General features: G+C 36.2%; 1 protein-coding gene across 1 annotated transcript in view; it reads right to left on the minus strand.

Annotated features, from left to right (window-relative positions):
• Positions 1–294: 294 nt before the first annotated feature.
• The window catches only part of LOC107601541 (adenylate cyclase type 9), a 71,090-nt gene continuing 47,604 nt past the window's right edge, over positions 295–23,780 (minus strand). The window contains exons 3-11 of the mRNA XM_016293776.1: positions 18,271–18,446; positions 14,274–14,369; positions 11,341–11,585; positions 9,264–9,366; positions 8,765–8,973; positions 6,141–6,300; positions 4,162–4,304; positions 3,149–3,172; positions 295–3,014 (exon numbers count right to left, since the gene is read on the minus strand). Of these exons, the coding sequence (XP_016149262.1) occupies positions 1,721–3,014; positions 3,149–3,172; positions 4,162–4,304; positions 6,141–6,300; positions 8,765–8,973; positions 9,264–9,366; positions 11,341–11,585; positions 14,274–14,369; positions 18,271–18,446 (2,450 nt within the window). The 3' untranslated portion in view covers positions 295–1,720. The remainder of the gene's footprint in view (positions 3,015–3,148; positions 3,173–4,161; positions 4,305–6,140; positions 6,301–8,764; positions 8,974–9,263; positions 9,367–11,340; positions 11,586–14,273; positions 14,370–18,270; positions 18,447–23,780) is intronic.

Raw genomic sequence — 23,780 nt, forward strand, 5'->3', positions numbered from 1 at the left:
CACAAAATGAATGCAGACCGGCCCCCTGTTGAGTACCCCGGGATTAGACGGTGGAAGTAGACGATACCAGCTTTTTTTCCCCCCAATTTTTGAAGATTTATGACCAGTTTGTCCAATTTTAAAGCATTGTTTTCAAATCTATCATTAGGCCTACTTGCTATTATTGCCATAATCAGTTTAATATTGGATTGCTGCACTCCTACAACAGTAGCCCAAAACAATGTTATTTAGCTACTGATTACCATTATTTTCCATGCCTGCACAGCCTAGGTGACATCAGCCGATAAAGTGGAAGTAGACGATACCAGCTTTTTTCCCCCAAATTTTTGAAGATTTTTGACCAGTTTGTCCAATTTTAAAGCGTTGTTTTCAAATCTATCATTAGGCCTACTTGCTATTATTGCCATAATCAGTTTAATATTGGATTGCTGCACTCCTACAACAGTAGCCCAAAACAATGTTATTTAGCTACTGATTACCATTATTTTCCATGCCTGCACAGCCTAGGTGACATCAGCCGATAAGCCATTTCAGAAGTGGCGCAAGTTTAAATGTTGATGAAAGATTACAGACATTTTTGCTTTTACAACAACGTGCACTAATGAATCATCCAGAATAAGACTAGGAATGTAAATGGGGTCAGTGTTGATTTTATGTTGACTTGTAAACAAACTTCCTATATCTTAAAGCTAACTGCCCATTTTTATATTTTATATAATATTTTGTGTAAAGTCTGAAAGTCACAGTAGCTAATGCATGAATGCATCTTTGTCCTTTAAGACTATGATCTCATTAGCGTTAAGGCAAACTTGCACATCGTCTTAGAACTTTCAGTCGGTCAGCCAACCAAGCATTTAGCTGCAGAATGAAGAGCAATAGGAAAAATCACGAAAAAAGAGACGGAAAGGCCATAATCAGACACTTAGGAATACATGCATCAAGATAAAGCGCTAGAGATGTTTGATATTGTTGACTGTTGGTGATTTTAGCCCATAGCTTGCTCTACATTTCACTAATACTTCTTCACAGACACTTTTGGCCATGCACCATTCAACGCGATGGTTTTATCTTGGGTCTTTTTAAAACAGCAATCATCGCAATACAGAGTTTTGCTTTGTAAAATTGTTTTGAATACTGGCTGATGAACGTCCAACTGAGAGAACTTATTCTCAAATTATCTAAAAATATTCAGAAATATATCAAATACTTTCACAAAAATTAAAGCGCTTTCTAACATCAAATGTACATGCTAAATCTTTTAGATCTTCAGCGAAAGAATTGACTGAGAAACCTTTTTGAAAAATGCCTCATACATATTGTTATCATCCTAAAGGCACTTCATTAAAAGAAAACCAGTCACGAAAGGCAGCCTATAGTAGAAGCTAGAGGAAAATAATATTCAAAAGTAAATTAGCGGAAATAACTGCGGTCTATTTAAGGATGGGACTTCAGGTCTGTGCCGTCCAAATGCATCTCCTCTGCATTTCGTATCCCATGTAGAAATGGTTCATGTGGCTACCACCAACCAGATGTGGAAGTATCTCCTGGTTCGGCTAGCGCTATAAACACTTCAAGGTTGTGTGCTTAAACTTTCCACATACACAGACGCAAATCTACGCTAGCATACATCCCTAAACTCGCCTATCCCGACAAACTCAATGGAGAGCCTGTGTTTAAAGGGTTAAAACCAACAGCGACAACAATGTTGGCTTGTTTCAAGTCAAAGTTTTGTCATTTCGCCCATGTACGCAATTTCTCCCTCCATTTTTGCAACAACCTCTGCGTTTTCCACCCGGACAGGAGGAGAGGTCAAAGTCAGGTCCGGTGGTTTACCGAAAACCGCTGGACTTGCGCTCAAGCTGGTTTCCGGTATGCAAGTCAGGCCAACAGCAGACGCAGATCGTTGAGTCTTCGACGTACCATTGCTTCCAGTCTTCTCGGGAAAGTCTCTACCAGCAAATCCCTGTCCGGTGAGTCCTGAGCTCACAGAAAACGACGCGCCTACTTTAGTAGCACTGGCCGCTGGGACCATATTGGCGATTTCATCGGTGGGCGAGCGTCCGATGCTGCCATCCACCTGCACTCGGATTTCCGGAGAGACAGAGAGCTGGTATTGAGGTACAGGTCCGCTGTCTGAGTTCTTCGGGTAAAGGTAGGTCTTCATTTGACCCTTGCCCTTCACGTTGACGGTACCACGGTAGTCGAACTCGTAGTTCATTCCACTGAGCACGCAGTAGCTCTCCTCGCTAACCTGAACGCGACACTCCACGCCAGTCGTGTCCATCCGGCTTGCGATGTTCACCGTGTCGCCCCAGATGTCGTAGAGTAGCTTTGTGGTACCGATGACTCCAGCGGTAAGAGGTCCGTGGTTGAACCCGATTCGCAACTTGAACTTAAAGCCAAGCATGTTTTTATTAAAGTCGTCCACCACGTGCATCATTTCCAAAGAAAATTGGAAGAGCGCTCGCAGGTGGGCATGCGGATGGGCTTGATCGCTACACTGTTGTGTATTGAGCCCCGACGCCGCCATGTAGGTGGCGCCAATCGTCTTGATCTTCTCGATATTTGAAAAGTCAGATTTGCGCAAGAGTTCGTCGAAGTCCCCGATAAGTTCATTCAGGACACGGTAGCACTCCTTCCCGCCTTCGTAGCTCTCCTCGTAGAACTCGCTGAAGTTGACGATGCTGGCGAAGATGACGCCCACGTTGTCGTGGTTCTTCGAGTAGCTCTGGGTCACCTTCAGCTGCTCGGCCACGTGGATGGGGATGATGTTGCGCAGGAGCCAGTCGGCCTGGTCCCGCATGTTTTGGATCTTTATGCGGTGCTGGTCTGCTTCCACGTTGCCGTGGTAGTGTAGACGGTAGTTCACCTCGAACTCACGGTTTAGGAACCAAACGAGGAGGAGCAATAGGAAGAAGGCAACCAAAGCTTCTGGGCCGAGCAGGTCCTGCGGTCGGGTTGAATCTTCTGCAGGGGATTGGACGTCATTAAAGCTGCTGTTGAAGTCACTGGATCTGGTGGATACAGAGAAAGACAATTGCTGAATCAAAATGAAAACTCTAGGTTGAGAGTTTTTAGTGGTATGCTAGCATAAAATCAATCTACTAAAATGTGAAACAACAAGTAGTATCTATAGTCTTAAACTTACCTCACAAATAAACGTTCCCAAGTGCTATAAGAAAAATGACAGCGAAGAGTTAGCTTTCAATTAGTTTTAGCATAACATAACTAATTTAAGTCCAATAAAAGCATAACAATTCATAAACTTGGATTAATAAATATTTTTATTCAGCAAGGATGCATTAAATTGATAGAAAGTGACAATAAAGACATTTATAATGTTAAAAACCATGCCTATTTCAAATAAACATTGTTTTTTCTAACTGTCTATTCATCAAAAAAACAAAAAAAAACATAAAATCTTACTGACCCCAAACTTTTGAATGGTAGTGTACATAAACAAACAAACAAATAAAAGAAAAACTTTTTAACAAGTAATTTAAATGTCTTTATTATGGAAACTGCGACTTTTTCATCTCACAATTCTGACTTTTTTTCTCACAATTGTGAAATTAACTACAATTACAATTACAAAAAAAAAAACTCAGAATTGTGAGACTTAAACTCAAAATTCTTAGAAATAATGTTGCAACTGAGAAATAAAGTAAGAATTGCGAGATATTTATTTTGAGTTTATTAGAGAGATATAAACACAATTCTGAGAAAATATCAGAAAATATAATTTTCTCCTCGGAACTGGATTTTATAACTTGCATTTGCACATTTATATCTCACAATTCTGACTTTATTTCTCACAATTGTGAGTTTTATTTTACAATTCTGAGAAAAAAAGTCTGAATTGTGAGATAAAAAGCCGCTATTACCGTACCTTTTTGTTTTCAGTGGTGGAAACGGGCTTGTTTTCCAGTTAAAACATCAAAAAATCTCATCTTTTGTACTATCTTTTGTACTTTTTTTAAATAAAGGAAAAGAAAAACTCCATTAAGTTCTCCAATACATTCTCATTTTTAAGACATCTTCTCTAAAAACAAGTCTTATGCATTGTTGTTTCCCAAGTAAATGGATTTCTAAATATTTAACTCAAAGATGCTGTGTGCAAAAGTTCTATGTATACATTGTGCACTGTATGATTGTTTGAACCTGCAAGGGGGGCTCCAGAGCACACTGAGAAAGGTGAGTCCCGCAAGCGTCGCCAGGCTTGAACGCATCCAGAAACTGAGCTGGCAGAAATTGCTGTACTGGATGATGGCAATTATGACAGCACAGCAGGTGAACATGGTGAACTGGGGAAAAAAATGACATGAATTAAACATGCTCATGCTCGCAGCAGAGTACGTGCAGGATTGTAGTTTACAGAAATATGTACTTCCCTGACTCAAAGCAGCATCAGATTGCTTCAATTACTGCATCTTTGCTGTCCAGAGGTCACTAGACATGTCTATAAATTGTTACATAATAGATATGTACTGTACCATACATTAGTGCACACTTAAAGGCATTTAGCCCAGCATGCACATTTATCATGTTTTGCTACTCTTTTACTGCATATAAAATGGTTTCTTGTGTTTTAACAATACATACTTTCTATTTACAGCTGTTTTAGAGTGCTTTTGAAGAAAATCTACACAATAAGGACCAAGAAACTTTCCAAGCAGGCAGGAGACAAGAACCCTCATTTATTAAACTCATATGTGACCCTGGAGCACAAAAGCAGTCTTAAGTCGCTGGGGTATATTTGTAGCAATAGCCAACAATACATTGCATGGGTCAAAATGTAAAAAAATTATTTTATGCCAAAAATCATTAGGATATTAAGTAAAGATCATGTTCCATGAAGATATTTTGTACATTTCCTACCATAAATATATCAAAAATTTATTTTTTATTAATAATATGCATGGCTAAGAACTTCATTTGGACAACTTTAAAGGCGATTTTTTGCACCCTCAGATTCCAGATTTTCAAATAGTTGTATCTCGGCCAAATTTTGTCCCTTCCTAACAAACCATACATCAATGGAAATATTATATATTCAGCTTTCAGATGCAACATGCATCTCAATTTAAAAAAATGTACCCTTATGACTGGTTTTGTGGTCCAGGGTCAAATATGTGATCCTAAACTCGGTGGATTTCATTCTGCTTTAAAAGGGATCAACAAATTGGGATGTCTACATAAAAATATATATTTATTATTTAAAAAAATGACACACTACTGTTGAAAAGTACGTGGTCGGTAAGATTTTTTAAAAATCTTTTGAAACTAAGTCTGTTATGCTCAGCAAGGCTGCATTTATTTGATCAAAAATACAATAAAAACTGTAATATTCTGAAAAATATTTACAATTTAAAAATGTCATTTATTCCTGTGATCAAAGATGAATTTTCAGCATCAGTCTTCAGTGTCACATGATCCTTCAGACATCATTATATGATGATTTGCTGCCCAAGAAACTTTTATTATTATTATCAGTGTTGAAAACACTTGTGCTTTTTAATATTTTTTGGAAACCATGATACTTTTTTCAGGATTGATTGATTGATTGTTTGTTTATTTGTTTAAATAAATATCTTTACTGTCACATTTGATCAATTTAATGCATCCTTGCTGAAAATCTTTATTAATTTCTTTAAAAAAAAAAAAATATATATATATATATATTACTGACCTCAAACTTTGCAACAGTATATTAAGCATGCATTTTATTTTGATTCTTTGGTATGATAAGAATAAATCACAGTTTCACAAACTTGTGACTACAATTTTTATTATTTAAATGCTATTTTAGTATTTATTAATATTTAGAACTATTTTTATATTCTAATCCTAAAGATGGAAGAAATGAATGGAGGAAAATGTTGCCATCTGAAACAGGACAAAGACTGGGTTACTGTAGAACAAAATGTCCTAATTAAAAAAATTCAGTATGAAGCATGAATGTGAGCACTGAGCAGTGCAATGGTAGATATCGGAGTACCATGGTATTAGCATCACTGTACTGCTACAGTACGTTTTTGGAAGGGAAAACATTGAAATGTTAAACAAATGCAATTTATTTTTAATAAAAATATTTGACATTCATGAAAACCCCTTCACAATATCTTTACTGCTGTGTTTACCTGTATGGAGTCATGCATATTGCAGGTGATATGAGAAAACACAGCCACGGCGGGTAAAGACACCAGCACCGCTCCAATCATGTGACGGGGAACCCAGCCAGAAATGGCCCAGAGGAGGGTCCTGGTGCAGTTCAGGACTCTGTCCAGGTAAAAGGCTCGCCTGTAAAGTAGACAATGATATAGACACATTCCATCAGATTCAGGACTATACAGCAACAGCTATATGCGCTTTGTGTATTGTGCATTATGCTGCTATTGCCTTGGTCCTGTTTTAAGACTGAGGTAATAGCCTATTCTGAACAACAAAACATCCCAATAACATACTGGAATATGAGTTAAAAGTGTTAAAACTTCCATAATTTAAGCCAGCTGTTTTCTTGGTGTTTATGGACCTTAGTTAGAGTAGATGCCATATTTACTTTAATGTGATCCAGGGTTATTATATTGAACTAAAACTAAAACCATAAAAAAAGAATCAAATAAAACAAAATAAAAAGCATTTGAGATCAAATAAAACATGAACTAGAGTAAAATAATAATACAAAAACATTTAATAATATAATATCATATTTTATTACTTTTTTCAGCTCGTTGCCAAAGCAACATTTCTCTTTTTAATTTAGTTTTACTTGATGTGCTAAAATAACTGAAATACAATTACTAGACATATATAAACATCACCAAAAACAACTACAAAAACGCAGAACAACATGTCCCAAACTTCTAATTTCATCTAAATATAACAAAAACTAAAATTAGAATGAAAAATATAAAAATAAAAACTATAGTAGTATCTCAATGATACTAAAGTCAAAGATACGCCAGGCAAAGTATCTATTCAATTCCATCATGCAGACAATATAACACTAAAAATATTGATATTGACATTTTTATCAGACAATTTCCCCACAATTTCCAGACAGTAAAACAATGATCTGTGTTTAACCAAATTACAAAGAGAAATATTGTTAAAAACTTCTGCCTTTAAATGGATAGTTCACCTGAAAATGAAAACTCTGTCATCATTTACTCACCCTCATGCTACTCCAAACCTGTATGTAAGAAAATGCTGCTAGCCAAACGTGTTTGGTTCCCTCTGACATCCATTGTATTTTTAATCAATGCAATAAAAAGTCAATGGGAACTGAGACCAACATTCTTCAAAACATCTGGAACGAATGCGGGTGAGTAAATGATGACAGAATTTTCATTTTGGGCTGAATGATCCTTTTAAAGTCACTGAATGCAAATGAAACACATTTAAATTTTAAATTTTAGCTACAAAGGATGCTAAAGCTTAACATCCGTATCAGCCTGGAACAGATCCAGACGCCTGCTGGTTGAAACAGAGGCTAAATGAGAAATTCCTCTCCATTATTTAACACACGTATCATTCTTTGAGATGTTTTTTTTTTATTATTATTATTTTTAGTTCAGCCCCATTTTGTTACAGTAGCAATATTTGCAGAATTTGTTCATCTCAAGCGGCCTGAAATTGTTGTTGAAAATACTCAGAGACATTTCTGAGAAGTATTAAAAATATAATGCAATTTGATCTGTTGAATATTTACAGCAAGTAAACCCTTTTTTCAACCCTTTTGGCCTCATCTACACAGGCAGGTTTAAATAAGGCATAGTTCATTCAAAAATGACATTTCTAGAATCATTTAATTCATAAACATTCTAAATTTTCTACAAATATAGCATGACATGTTGCACCATTTTGATTATTCAGTAGGGGTCTTAGAGTTAACTAAAACTAAAACCATAAAAAATGGTTACTAGAAATAAAATAATCGTTAACTGAAATGAACTCAAATTGAACAAATTTTAACTTATTGCCAAGGCAACATTTCACATTTTTAAAATGAAGTTTAAAATGAAGTACTAAAACAATTAAAAGTAAATTAACTACGACTAATAAATAAAAATGATTAAAAAATATATAGACAATAATTAAACTACTAATAAACATGAATAAATTATACACATACATCCAAAAATGAAATCATTTATTCACCCTAATGTCATTCTAAAACTATAAAATTAATTTTGTTCAAACCTAGCATGCATGACGTGTTGCAACATATTTGATTATACGCCAGGGTTATTATTATAGTGTACTAAAACCATTAAAAAAATTTTTTTTTTTTGATATTTTTGAACGTTAACTGAAATAAAGCAATATATATATATATAAAAAAAAAACTTTATCTTATTTAAAGTTGCCAAATCAACATTTTTTATTTTCATTTAGTTTAACTTTATTTGTTACTAAAGCGACAAAAACTAAATAAACAAATTAAAAAAAAAATAATAATAAAAATGACTAAAAAATTTCAAAAACAAAATGAATAAAACTTTAACTAAAACTAAAGTGAAAACAGAAAATCTAAAAATAAAACAATTCAAAATATGAACAAAAACTATAATATGGCCTTTTTGTCTATTGTTTTTTTTTTTTCAGTTATGCCGTTTTGCCAAATCCATTCACTGTCAATTCACAGGAAAAAAAACCAGTTAGGACATTCTGAAAAATATGCTCTTTTATATTGCATGAAAACCAATCGTACAGGTTTGGAACAACATGAGGGTGAATAAATGATCGTAATCTTTACACTCACCGTATTGCCAGCACTAGGGCCAAACATTCAAGCACAGCTGCAACTGCGGCTACTATGAGGGCAGGTGTGGGCAGGGGCTGCTGGGTAACCAGCGGTCGCAGGAGGCAGGCCACAGAGAGAGCCAGGAGAACACAACAGCACAGGAGCATGTCTAGGAAAGAGCTGAATGTTGGACTGGCAAACGTCTGGACAGGAGCCTGTGTCTTAACCTGACAACAATCAGAAAGAAAACAACAGAATTATTGATCAAATCAAGAACTTTGATTTGAAAAACACTGCTAGTATAATATGTCCTGGGTTAGCATTTATGCATTTCAAAAGGAAGAGCACCAGAGGGCAGTACAGACAGTGCAACAAACTTTGTACTTGTGATGCTTTCTCTCTCTTACTGACCAGTTAGAACAAATCACAGACCACTACTGAGTTTAAACCAGTTATAAACATCGTGACAGTGTGAGAACAAATAAAAAGCGACATATAAATGGAAGGAACATCATACCTCATCCTGGTAGCTGGTCCTGTAAGCCGACTCCAGGGATTTGTCTATGAAAGTGTGGCTCAACCTGTTGATGGGCGGTCTGAAGAAGTAATCTTTCATCAGACTGCAAGGTCGAAGCACAAAAAACAAGATTAGATTGTGAAGGAAATTCACTAAGAATCCAATGTGTCCGTTGTTTATATGCATGCAGAACGTTTGCACTGAAGGCAGCTTTGTGGTGAAAAAAAAGAAAAAAGAAAACGTCTGGTTTTAAATGCACACGGAGCTGAGCTATATCAGCACATATAGCTTCATACACACAGTACAGCGCCTTTTATGGGTGAATCACACAAAACATATCCAGATGACACTTCAACCCTAAATCAAAAAAATCAAAAAAATAAGAAACTATATTGTCACAAAGAAAATGTAGTTTAAAGGAGTTCACACAAAAAATGAAATTTTACTCATGTTCAGGCCCTCCAAGTTGTAGATGAGTTTGTTTGTTCACTGAAACAGATTTCGAGGAATGTAGCATTTCATCACTTGCTCACCAAAGAATCCTCTGCAGTGAATGGGTGCCGTCAGAATGAGAGTCCAAACAGCTGATAAAAACATCACAATAATCCACAAGTAATCAACACCACTCCAGTCCATCAGTTAATGACTTGTGAGGCGAGAAGCTGCATGTTTTAAGAAACAAATCCCTCATTAAGACGTTTTTAACTTCAAATCATTGCTTCTGGCTAAAATATGATTCCTCTATCCATAATATTGCTTTCTTTGGTGAAAATGTTGTCTCATCAAGCACTGTTTACAAGCGAAAACAGTCCAAAACATTTCAACAAATATGTTGTTGGATTTTGATGTGAGAGAGAAACGGGAGGTAGACTTTTTCACTGGATAAAGCGTTATTATGGATTATGGACTCGTATATTGGTACAGAAGCGACACTGTAAAGTTAAAAAGTTAAAATGCCTTGATGGATTTCACAAATCGTTAACTGATGGACTGGAGTGGTGTGGATTAATTGTGATGTTTTTATCAGCTGTTTGGACTCTCATTCTGACGGCACCCATTCACTGCAGAGGATCCACTGCTGAGCAAAACGTAATACTTTTTATTGTCTTATGAACATGCAGCTTTTCACTTCACAAGACATTAACTGATGGACTGGAGTGGTGTGGATTACTTGTGGATTATTGTGATGTTTTTATCAGCTGTTTGGACTCTCATTCTGACGGCACCCATTCACTGCAGAGCATCCATTGCTGAGCAAGTGATGCAACTATGAATTTCTCCAAATCTGTTATGATGAGGAAACACACTCATCTACATCTTGGATTGCCTGATGGTGAGTAAACTTTCATTTTTGGGTGAACTATTCCTTTAAAATGATATTTTCACATGTTTATTTTTTTTGGTAATGTGTGACAATTGATGTTAAATGTTTGATGTTTTTACCAGATTTCTTTCTTTTTCTTTTTACAGATTTTCATATAGTGTCTTTTTGTGAATTGTAGGGGTCAATTTGAACATACACTCTTAAAAATAAAGGTGCTTCAAAAGGTTCTTCAAGCGATGCCATAGAACCATTTTTGGTTCCACAAAGAACCATTCAGTCAAAGGTTCTTTAAAGAACCATCTCTTTCTTACCTTTTTATAATCTGAAGAACCTTCTTTCGCCACAAAGAACCTTTTGTGAAACAGAAAGGTTCTTCAGATGTTAAAGGTTCTTTATGGAACCATTTAGACAAAAAGGTTCTTCTATGGCATCGTGAAGCACCTTTATTTTTAAGAGTGTAGTTAAACTGGATTTTGAATGGCTACTGATCCAAGTTTTTGTGCTAAAATTCTATACACACATGTAAGCACAACTATTTAGTACAATGATAGCGTTTACAGAGGAAGACAAGAAAAATGGACCATCCAGGACCGCAGGACACACATAGTACATCACAGCACACTACATCAAAGTGCATCAAGTGTCCCTCTGGGAACAGCATGACCTCCGCTGGCGGCCGCTAAACAATAACGTTCCATCTTGTCTGACATTTTTGTCCCAGTGGGCTCCATCCTCACCGCTGTCGTTTCCTACCTGTCCTCCTTTATCACGTCCACGAAGTGAGCGTCGCTCCTCTCGCGGAAGTTTTTGGAGCGCAGTGGGATGAGGGCGGAGTGATCCATGGTTCCCATGCTGCAGATGCCTCCTCCTCCTCCGGGCCACTTCTTCTCCTTCTCCTGCAGCATCTCGCACAGAGAGGTCTGGCTGTGTGTCAGTGGCTGCTCCAGATGAGGGCTTAACAGGCCATTAAGGGTCTTGGGACTCCTGCCAGGCGGTCCCTGAAGAAGATTTAGATGGAAGATACAAACGATGAGAGAACTGCAGAACAATGTTGTAATAAAAAGGCATTTCAATATATAAGACGCTCTCAAATAAGACCTCTTTAGATGACAATTAAGTACATTTCTCCTCACATTCTCATGAGTCCGGACGTTTAATTTTATTGGATTGATTGATTGGTTAATTTTTTCTGTAATCTTCTTTATTCTCAATGGTAATTCTTTAACATACGAAAAAGTTACTACATACAATTACGATGCACTCTACTGTTCATTTCTTCCTTTGAAGAAATGAAAACTTTTATCCAGCAAAGATTAATTAAACTGATCAAAAGTGACATAAAAGACATTTATAATGTTACAAAAAATTTCTATTTCAAATAAATGCTGTTCTTTTGAACTCTCTGTTCCTCACAGAATCCTGAAAAAATGTTTCCACAAAAATATTCCACAACTTTAAGAGTGATTTCTGAAGGATCATGTGACACTGAAGACTGGATTAATGATGCTGAAAATTCAGCTTTGCTTCATAGGAATACATTTGAATTAGTGCTGTCAAACGATTAATCGCATCCAAAATAAAAGGTTTTGTTCACATAATATGTGTCACGATACGCTGCTGGAAGGAATGAAGGAGCTGTGGATAAATGAAACTGTCCTTTATTAAATCCAACACACAGGGTAAATCCACACTTGGGAGGGAAGGAAGACACACGTACACAACTGGTAGACCCGAGCAAACACAGACTGAACAGACTGGGGCTTAAATATAAAGGATAAAGACTGGAAGGAACACAGGTAAACAGAATAACTAATTAGACAGACAACATGGACAGGAACAGGAACGACCACATAAGGGCACATGAGAAACTGGGTCACGGGGAGCACATGGGGAGCAAAACACAACAAAGACAGTCCAATCCTGACATTATGAGTGTGTACTGTGTATATTTATTATGTATATATAAATAAAAACACATGCATGTATACATTTAAGAAAAATATTTTAATATTAAATATATTTATATATAATATAAAATATAATAATATAAATATATAAACGCATATACATGTAAATATTTTCTAAATGCATACTGAATGTGTGTGTATTTATATATACATAATAAATAAACACAGTACACACAAATATATTATGTAAACAAAAACGTTTATTTTGGATGCGATTAATCGCTTGACAGCACTAATTTGAATACATATTCACATTTAAAACAGTTATTTTAAATTATAATAACATTTCATAATTTTACTGTTTTTACTGTATTTTTAATCAAATAAATGAGGTGAGCATTAAAGACTTAGACAATCCTTTAAAAGAATCAAATAGTAAAAAAGTATATATTATATATTTTTTTAAATATATTATTTTTATCATGGAGTAAGATTTTTGATTGCGTTTCACCATGCATATCATTTCAGAGCAGCTTTACAGGAAATGCATGTTTCAAATGTTCCACTCACAGTGTATAATAGGCCTAAAATGAGATTATGTAGCAGGAATGTCTATTGTTTGAAATGTTTACAGCTACATAAAGCAAACAGCTTCACAAAATAATTATTAAAAAAACACTAAACCGAGTACACACAAATATATTATGTAAACAAAAACGTTTATTTTGGATGCGATTAATCGCTTGACAGCACTAATTTGAATACATATTCACATTTAAAACAGTTATTTTAAATTATAATAACATTTCATAATTTTACTGTTTTTACTGTATTTTTAATCAAATAAATGAGGTGAGCATTAAAGACTTCTTAGACAATCCTTTAAAAGAATCAAATAGTAAAAAAAGTATATATTATATATATTTTTAAATATATTATTTTTTATCATGGAGTAAGATTTTTGATTTACAGGGAAAATTTTACAAAAATAATAATGGGAAAAGTCTTAATGGTCCTAAAAATAGTCCTAAAACGTAAGCAAAATACATATAATACTAAATCACATTTCACCATACAGAAATCAGGATTGTACACCTCAAAGAATAGCACACCTCCACATTTACGCAGTGCATATTCTGTGCGGAGTGTGCAAATCTTTCATACACGAGAGGACCGAGACAACCTGACATTTGCTGAAATGTGCAGCATACAACCACAGCAAACTGCATGCATTACTTCAACGCACAGTGGCTTAAAACTTCCATTTCCAATGTGATGAATGAACTGAAATTTTTTTTTTGATTTTTCATTTCATTCCACGTTTATTTGTACAGTGCGTTTCACCATGCATATCATTTCAGAGCAGCTTTACAGGAAATGCATGTTTCAAATGTTCCACTCACAGTGTATAATAGGCCTAAAATGAGATTATGTAGCAGGAATGTCTATTGTTTGAAATGTTTACAGCTACATAAAGCAAACAGCTTCACAAAATAATTATTAAAAAAACACTAAACCGAATACAGTATCCTATTATTCCTGTTAATGAATATTATAACCAATAGGTGGCGCTATCCGGTCGACTTGTAATGAAGCACTGCTCTATCTAATCAACATAGCAGGAAATTTGTATTAAATAAGGCATTATGGAAAAAAAGAGCTTTTACATTATTCATTGAAACCAACCAAAGCAGTTTAGATAAGGTATAGCCTATAGGCATACTGTAATATTCTGGATTTTCTCATTCTACTCACTGAGATCAGGTATAAGACACTCACCTTGCTGTTGACGGTTTTGTGATCAGGATCTGAGCAGCTGTTGCTGTGAACCGCCCCGTCTTCAGAAGTTAACGCACCACACGAGGGACAGGCAGACTGAAGGAAGAGAAGAAGGAAATCATCAAATGGATTTAGGTGCAGCAGAGAACAGAGAGTCAAACACCTCACTTACCGTTTTAATTCAAGAAAAATAAAGTTAATAGCAATACTCCACATGGAAAGATCAGTGATGCTATACTTCACAATGTTAGTGTGCTTAGTGTTATCAGCGCATTGCTATGGCATTGCTATAGGTGGTTTCTAGGAGCTCAAGTCTAAGAATGTTTTGTTTTGGGAGTTCCAATTATAGGGTTATTTCACCCAAAAAATGAAAATTCTGTCATCATTTACTCACCCTAAACTTCTTCCAAACCTGTGTGAGTTTCTTTCTTCTGCTGAACATAAAAAGATATTTTGAAGAATGTTGGTAACCATAGGCGGAGGGTGGACCAACTCCAGGGTAAGGCTAAAAGCAGCCAAATCTATTAACTACAAACATCATAAACCCGTCTTTTTAGGCAAGAACCAGACATGGGTGTCATGTAGGCTAATAAAATGTTTAATGGGACTGAATTTGTATTTAACGGGATTACAATTTAATAAAAAACGTTTATACGTTTAGTATAAAACGTTTCCTTTCCAATGTTATTCAAACAGCGAATCAATTATTATACAGAAAGTGACATTATCACTAACTTTGATCTATCGTGAGTTTAAGCACTCTCAAAAAACAAAACAAGACTATCCTTATAATCACTTAAGCTGTCTACAGTGTGAAATTAATCTCTTCCTTACATTGTACATACACCTGCGCGTCCAGAATTCAGTCAGCGAACGCGCGCGCACTCAAAACTGACGAGTTTGAACGGTGACTCATCTGAACGCCTCTGATTGGCCATTGCATTCATAAGCTCAACAGAATCGTGTGTGATTGGTTATAATGCGCAACACTGTAAAAACGCCTAAAATGAAATACTGTGCAACATGAGCAGATCTTAATTTAATGCCGCAATCGACACTTTCTATTCATTTTCATTTTGTTAGCAACAGTCGTAATAGATTTAATTTGTTTGTGCAGGGGCATTTTTGTCCAATTTAGTGGCATTTTTGCCCCAAGTCCCCGTGGCCAGGGGAAGGCTTAGCCTTACACATATGTTGGTAACCAAAAAGTTGATGGTTTCATATTATGAAGAAAAAAACAATACTATGGAAGTCAATGGGGACCAGCAAGTGTTTGGTTACCAACATTCTTCACACATAAGTAAGAAAGAATGTTTTTGTGCTAAAGTTTTGAGAATGTTGCTTGAGACCACATACTTTTGCATAAGCATTCTATTCTATAAAGGAATAGGTTCAGCAATAAAAAAGGTTGAAAAAGTACTCACCCTCAGGCCATCCAATATGTAAATTTGATTGTTTCTTCATTTCTTTATCGGAACAGATTTGGAGAAATCCAGCAATGGATCCTCTGCAGTGAATGGGTGCCGTCAGAATGAGAGTCCAAACATCTGATAAAAACATCACAATAATCCACAAGTAATCCACACATCGCCAGTCCATCAGTTACAGTCTTGTGAAGAGAAAGGCTGTGTGTTTGTAAGAAACTAATCCATCATTAAGAAATTTTCAACTTCAAACTGTCGCTTCAGGCCAAATATGAGCCTATAATCCATAATAATGCTTCCTCCAGTGAAAAAGTTAATCTCCTGTTGCCCTCTCACATCAAAATCCACCCACATATTTGTTTAGAACTGTTTTCTACTGTTTTCGCTTGTAGATTGTGCTTGATCTGTGCATATTTCTCGACTGATTTAGACTTTTTTTTTTCACAGGACAAAGCAATAGTATGGATAGAGGACTCATATTTGAGCTAAATGCATGTTAAAATGATGGATTTGTTTCTTACAAACATGCAGCTTCTCGCCTCACAAGACATTAACTGGTGGACTGGAGTGGAGTTGATTTCTTGTGGATTATTGTGATGTTTTTATCAGCTGTTTGGACTCCCCTTCTGACGGCACCCATTCACTGCAGAGGATCCATTGCTGAGCAAGTGATGTAATGATAAAATATATTCAAATCTTGTATGGCCTGATGGTAAGTAAATTTCCAGCAAATTTTTATTTCTGGGTCAACTATTCCTGGTAGAAAGTTTGTTCATAACGTTTGTTCATAATGTTGAGAGAACCTTTCCAGAATGTTAGCCAAAGTTAGTTGGGATGAAAGTGGTTTTCGACTCCCTGCTTAGAGAAAGTTTAAAGCCTAAGGGTTTGTTCAAATCTCAGCAGTAGTGATGCCAGCTTTAGCAAGCAGCTCTAAAATGTGTTGTATCTGCCATTTAACATTTGCCGTTTGAATATGCAAGGGATTAAAAATCAGCAGCATTTGGCCTCAGAGATGAATAATTACTACAGACAGACTCTCGCTTTGCACAGGAGGAGCGAGCAGCGGTTCGGCTGCCCTCCCTTATCTTATTTTCCGCCATCGCTTGCAATCCAAGGTCCCATCAGTATTAAAGTGCAATGACGAGAGTATCTTTTGCAAAGGCTGCTGGGTAATGTGGCGTCCTCTGAAAGGTTGCCTGGATGAATGCATCGGGCATTCGACTGATCGATCAAATTTAAAAGGAGAGGTGGATGCATTGCACATGGCACATCATGATCTCACAGATCTGGTCTGGCCACGCTCACTTATTGACGTGCTCGCTGTGATCCCTCACGGCCTTCCGCAAATCACTGCAGTGTTTCACACAATGAATCAGCGTGGTGTGTGTTTCCAGCACAGTCTTTTCATCAGTAAATGGAATAATGCTGTTCAGAGAACAGTTGAGAGAAAGCAGCATGCATAGAGACAGATTGTGCATTAACAAAGTAAAACCCAACACAACACCTGATACGCCGATTGCTTGTATTCATTATGTTAATATATTCAGAAAAGTATTTTATGAATATTAACTTATGACATTCATTGACTAAAAACGGCTCCTTAGTTCCTTGTGACGCGATTATGTATTATGTGATTATATAATATATATACACTGAGCAAAATTATAAACGCAACACTTTTGTTTTTGCCCCCATTTCAGTGTATATACACACACACATACATACACACATTAAGTGAACACAAATTTCTAATTATATGCTAAATTACTTAAAAATAAAGAGAAATATAACAAATGTTAAAATAAGCTACAAGATCTAAACAACAAGATATTTCTTTTATTATAATTTTTTTTTATTTCATTTTAAGTCTACAGTTTCAGAAAACCTAGATATATGAAGGAATTCAAAGTTATATTTATATTTCTAAACCTGGATCAGTCATGGACAATAATTAAATCTTAAAAAGTCATGGAAGTCTGTGATAGTGAGAATACATTTTTCTAGTTTGTCAAGCTGTAAAATATTTTATTGAGTAGAAACTGCTGATTTTAAAACAACAAAAAAAAGTCACATAAATGTATTTTATTTTATTAATTTATATTTGTTTACATTTTATATTTTACTTGAATTTTATAATTTTATTTTTATGTTATAATTATATATTGTATTTTAACTCATATTGCATTATGATATATTAAATTGTTAATTGTAAAATTAAAATAATTAATGAATAACAATTAATATTAATAATATAGAATTTATAATGATAACACATCAAACTGTATCATTATATTATATATTACATTATTAATTGTAAATATTAAAATAATGAATTAATAATAAGAAGAAGAACTATTGATAATGTATAATTTATAATTATAGCACATCAATAATAAGTAATAATGATAATAATTAATTTATATTTATAGAAATACAATTAAAATGATAATTAAATTATTTTAATATAATGGCACTCCAAGTTTCTGTAAATAAAAAAGTTTATCAAAAATGAGCAACTTTGTCATTATGGCAGAAGAATTATGTAGGACAAAGGGTTTTGGTGTGGGACTGACCTTAGCTCTGTCCGGGGCAGGGGTCAGAGCGCAGGCCGAGGATGTGATGTCAGGGCTGTGGCTGAAGGACGAGGCGCTGAGAGACTTTCTGAGCTCAGGAGCCACCAGAGCAGATGGAGGGCAGCTCCACTGGGTGTGCTTCACCTTCCTCCCGGATATCAGATACGTCTTAAAACCTGTAGAGGACACACACACACACACACACACACACACACACACACACACAGTGACCATCAAGTCCCAGCAGTGTTTGTCCAGAGCAGTTTGGTTCATTGTACACTGACCTGAGTTGACAGCGTTCGAATGAATTCATCAATCAACTCTGAGCAAACACATGGTGTGTGAAGAAAGACACTTACACCAACACAAAGCAAATGTGTCGAGTGCACACTGTACACTTTTGTCACGACAGAGACAACATTTGCAGATTGCAGATGGTATTTTCCACAAAAGGGGAAAAAATTATTATAAACATAAATAAAACAATCAAAAAACTAAATAAAGACAATGTTAGGCTTGTTTTATAGCTCTCAATAAACATTCTATAAACAGAAGAAAATATATATTTATTTTTATATATACAATAGCCACCTGGGTTAAATGGTTGAGCTTGATGAAATACAACTAACACTACACACTGTGTAAAAATTAAGATGTATTCCTGGTCAGGTGGTAAAAGGCATCCAAATGATGTCACTTCCTGGCTGTCATAATATGATGAAATTAAATACAGTTTTTCAGGAATATCTGTAGGGCTTTGCCCAAGATCTCACTAAGGTCATATTATACAACCTGACAAGCAATAACCAAAAAGGACAGTCAGATATACTGTGTTATCATGATCTACTCAGGCTTTTAAAAACCACATGATTTGTTCGGGAAATAAGCCAATACAATCAAGACTCACTCAACCCATGGTTAAAAGCTGGTTTAGCTGGTCTCTCAAATAAATAACTGCCCACAACCCCACTAAAACCAGCTAACCAGACCACCTTGACCAGTGCAAGACTGGCATCAGGGTATATAAAAACACATTACTTAAAATGATCATTTGTGTTGATTTCTCCATACATCAGCAGCAGCTCAGTCTGTCTCTGAAGTAATCAGACATCCAGCTGAGAAAGTGAAATGAATCCACAGTCGCTGTAATGATGAAACATCCTCACAGTCACTCTATCAAACACCTGCTGAACGCATCTATTTTCTGCAAGGAAGCTGGAGATACAAATAAAAATCCACAGGGAAGCTTGATGGAGGAAGAGAAAATAAGAAGCAACGACTGTGAGAGGTCAAGTGTTTTATAGCCACAACTAAAAGAGTCACTTTACACAAAAATACTGCCAGCTTTAGCCAGACAGCTTCGGCTGACAGCAGAGGAACTAAAAACATCTGCGCCAATGTTAAGCGTCTGTGTTCCCGTCCTCACGCACGTAATTCACCTGTCAGCAAACAGCAGCGGCGCTCTGGCAGGAGATACACGAGCTGGCGCGGACCAACAGATCTGGCATAAAGTCACTGTGCCGCTCAATATGGGGCCTGGCGTAAAACGCTCTTAAAACTTCATGAATGTTTAACGAGGTTCGAAAACGGGGATTTCAATTTGGCCACTTCACCAAGATGACAACTTTGAAAAAAACAAACCCTTGGTGGAAAACAAGTGCTGGGATTTATTAGCTTATTACCTTTACAATGTATTCCCTAACTATGGGCTTCTCGATATACTGATGTAAAAAAATAAGGATTATTAGTTCAATACAATCAATTTGCATATTTCAATGGCCTACCTGATGACCTAGGTAATAATGGTGACCTGATGACTTAGGTCAGTGGTTCTCAAACTGGGGTACGTGAGATGACAGAGGGGGGTACGCAAACAAAATTCTGAGTTTTGCCATTCATTTAATTCTACCCCAAATTGAAGTAACATTAAAGCCGAACATGTATTTCTGACAAGCAAAATGCCGCTTCAAATGTAAAAAAAGGAAAATGGGAGTGCCGTAAACGGTCAAATACATGATATCCAATCAGCTTACCTCATCTTTTGCAGTCAAAACTGACGGCATCCACACAAGCAGCGTGCATGTGATAGGATGCCCGCTGAATATGCTGCTTTAGCAAATCGCGCTGCTGTTCAATGTATCTTTAAAGTAGACCTTCACTTAAAGGTGGGGTAAGCGATTTTTAAAAAACGCTTTCGAAAACTGATTCGGGCCGAGTAGCAAAACAAACATGTAGCCAATCAGCAGTAAGGGGCGTGTCTACTCATGATGTGGAGGAGAGAGAGTTCAGTGCACAGGAAGGACATTAGCCGAGCCGAGCGACAGAAAGATAGAGATAGCGGATAAAAAAACGGTCGGATCGGACGATCGGACGCCGAGGTTGCTTTGTTTCTTCTCGATAGGTGAGTCACACCGTGTCTGCGCCGCAACAGCTAAAGTCTGTCTACAGTAGACGCGACAAAGTGACCGTTGAAAATCATTTGAAATTTGTGTCAATACGTCATGAATAGAACGCAGCAGCAGTTTTCTGTCGGGGATTTGTCGTGTCGTGCCACGCCGCATCCAGTTTAGACCATAGATATGTATATATATATATATGTATCTATGGTGTAGACAGCATCACTGATTATAATGAGTTCTATAATCTTTTGTCGCGCCGCGCCACTCGTGTCTGGTGAAGACACGGTGTAACATTGGTTTTGCTTTGTTTCACAGAACTAATCATTGCCTGGGTTGCGTACGTATGTGTGGGGAGGGGCTATCAAAATAGGGGCGAGACACTTTTGGGGTAGGGGCGTGTTTGTTTTGGTGATTTCAAATGTCAACATTGGCAACCAGAAATCACTTACCCCACCTTTAATAGCATGAAGAGCAAATATTGTCACAGACTGAGATCGATTTAAACCCTCTTCGATACAGACACACTCTGTGCGTGTTATTGTTTTCATGTTTAAGATACGAGCAAGAATGCAAATTTCCCTGAATATCCAAACGATGGCAAATGTGCCATTCATTTTTACAACAGTTGAACAAAAAAGGTCATATTAAGTGAACATTTCACATTTTAAATGTAGCCTACATTTTAAACAGAATATTGTCATGTTTGTTTTATTTTGCAATGAAATAATAGTCCCGAAATCCGTATCATCTGGTGTGCATCTCCAAGCAACATACAGCGGTGTTTCATTAGTGAACGAATCTGCGACTTTGAACGATTTGGAGAGTCAGTGATCAATAACCCATTCATAACTACAGCATTTTGCTTTGTTACTGAATGAATGACGCGACGCCTGGCTCATTAAGACAGTGACTTGCCGCCACCTATTGGTGGTTTTATTTTAAATCTACAAGTATCACTTCGATACACCCCCCAGCTCTTAATGCATTGTGTTGCATTCTTGAGCATCAGTACACCTTATATAATAGTGATGTATGAGTCCCCCAATTGTCCTCCATGTGAAAAGATGGATCTCAAAATCATACAGTCACTGTTAGAAAGGGTTCAAATATGCAGAAGATGCTGGAAAACCAAAGAATGTGCAGGAGCTGGAGGATTTTTCTGAAGAACAGCAGGCAGTTTAACAGCTCAGGACTAACAAGGGACTCATGAACAACTATCACAAAATATAAAAACAGTCGTGGATCATCCAGGAAATGACACACAGTATTAAGATTCAAGGGTATGTAAACTTTTTGAACGGGGTCATTTTTATAATTTCAGTTATTATTTTGTCTTGTGGAGAATAAACATCTGTTATGTGAAATAGCTTATTCAGGACAGTATTAAATAAACAATAACATGCCATTTTCATGAGCCCTCTTATTTTGTTAAAATCATAAAAATGTTGCATATTCTTCAAAGGGCATGTAAATTTATGAGCGCAACTGTACATACATATATATACATATATGTGTGTGTGTGTGTGTATATATCAACTGTCAGGTAGAACTGAAGACAGACAGACAGACAGACAGACAGGCAGACAGACAGATAGACAGGCAGACAGACAGACAGACAGTTAATATATTAGTAAGGAATGGTAGATCAGTCAGCACTGGCTTTGTATCTTAGCCACTTTAAAAAAAAATTCTATGCAGGGGCTATTTTTAGAAAAGGTCAAAAACAGAAAAACACTAAGGATCGCTAATGTGTCACCCTTTCACCAAAGCGATCAAAACAAGCGGAGCTGTGAGCAGACTTCCTCTTCTCTCAGGGACACAACGTCGTGAACGAGCCACAAAGAAACGCTCGACTCTCTGAATGAGTGACAAGGCCAGAGCTGCAGCGCACACATCTTAAAACATGCATGAAAACATTTCCTGAAGCCGTCGAGAAGCGTCTGGCTCGTATTTTACCCCAAAATCAAAACCAAAAAACATAGATATTGTATTATGCCATCAAAACAAAGCATATAATAATCTTAATGGTTGTAAAAATAGGCTTCATTTTCTTTATGCGACTGAATATTAGGGTGAAATATGACCCGGACGTTTCTTCATGACATTTACTCCTTCAGCTCTCAGTCTCTTCACACTCTGCCACTCGAGCGTGAGCGCAGAAGAGAAAGGCAATCATGGGAACGAGGAACATCTCGGATCCATCTTCAACCTAATTAACAGACAATAAAGCCTCACCTCCCACAAAAAACTGGCACATAATTAAAAACGTCAGAGCAGGGATGACAAACGGGTCACATCTCCAGACGAACTCCAAACCCTGAGCCAACAAGACAGACAACTCACACCCGGCTCAATGAAAGAGCTCAATCTATGAGCCAGAACCACCAGTGAGTCAAAGGCTTTTACTGCATATGACTGACAGCAGGAGCTCATCATGACAGTCTTTAAGTAGGGCAACATTTGTTATTAAATATTAGATAAGAAAAACATAAATTATTGTGTGGGTTTTATATAAAAGCATTTAATATAATATTTATATAAAAATATTTATATAATATTTTTAGATTCAAAATAGTACTCATATTATTTAAGCACATTATTATATATGTATAATATAAAATTTTATAAATATATCAATATAAAATATTAAATTTCCTTACATATACACAGTGCCGTGAAAAGGTTTTTGCCCCCTTCCTGTTTTTTTAATTTTTTGCATATTTGTCACACTTAAAAGATTCAGATCATCAAACCAATTTTAATATTACACAAAGATAATGCAAGTAAATGCAAAATGCAGTTTTTAAATGATAATTTAATTTATTAAGGGAAAAAAGCTGTCCAAACCTACCCTACGTGAAAAATTAATTACCCCTCCTCTTAAATCATGAAAGAACTGTGATTAACCACATTATTTTAGAAAGCTGAGTTAAATTTCACTAGCCACACGCAGGCCTGATTACTGCCAAGACCTGTTGAATCAAGAAATCACTTCAATAGAAGCTGTCTGACAAAGAGAAGCATGCTTAAATAGCAACACATTATGCCGCGATCGAAAGAAATTCAAGAACAGATGAGAATCAAAACAGTTGACATGTATCAGTCTGGAAA

This window comes from Sinocyclocheilus grahami, unplaced genomic scaffold (assembly GCF_001515645.1).
Source record: "Sinocyclocheilus grahami isolate Dianchi unplaced genomic scaffold, SAMN03320097.WGS_v1.1 scaffold307.1, whole genome shotgun sequence".
Classification (NCBI taxonomy): Eukaryota; Metazoa; Chordata; class Actinopteri; order Cypriniformes; family Cyprinidae; genus Sinocyclocheilus; species Sinocyclocheilus grahami.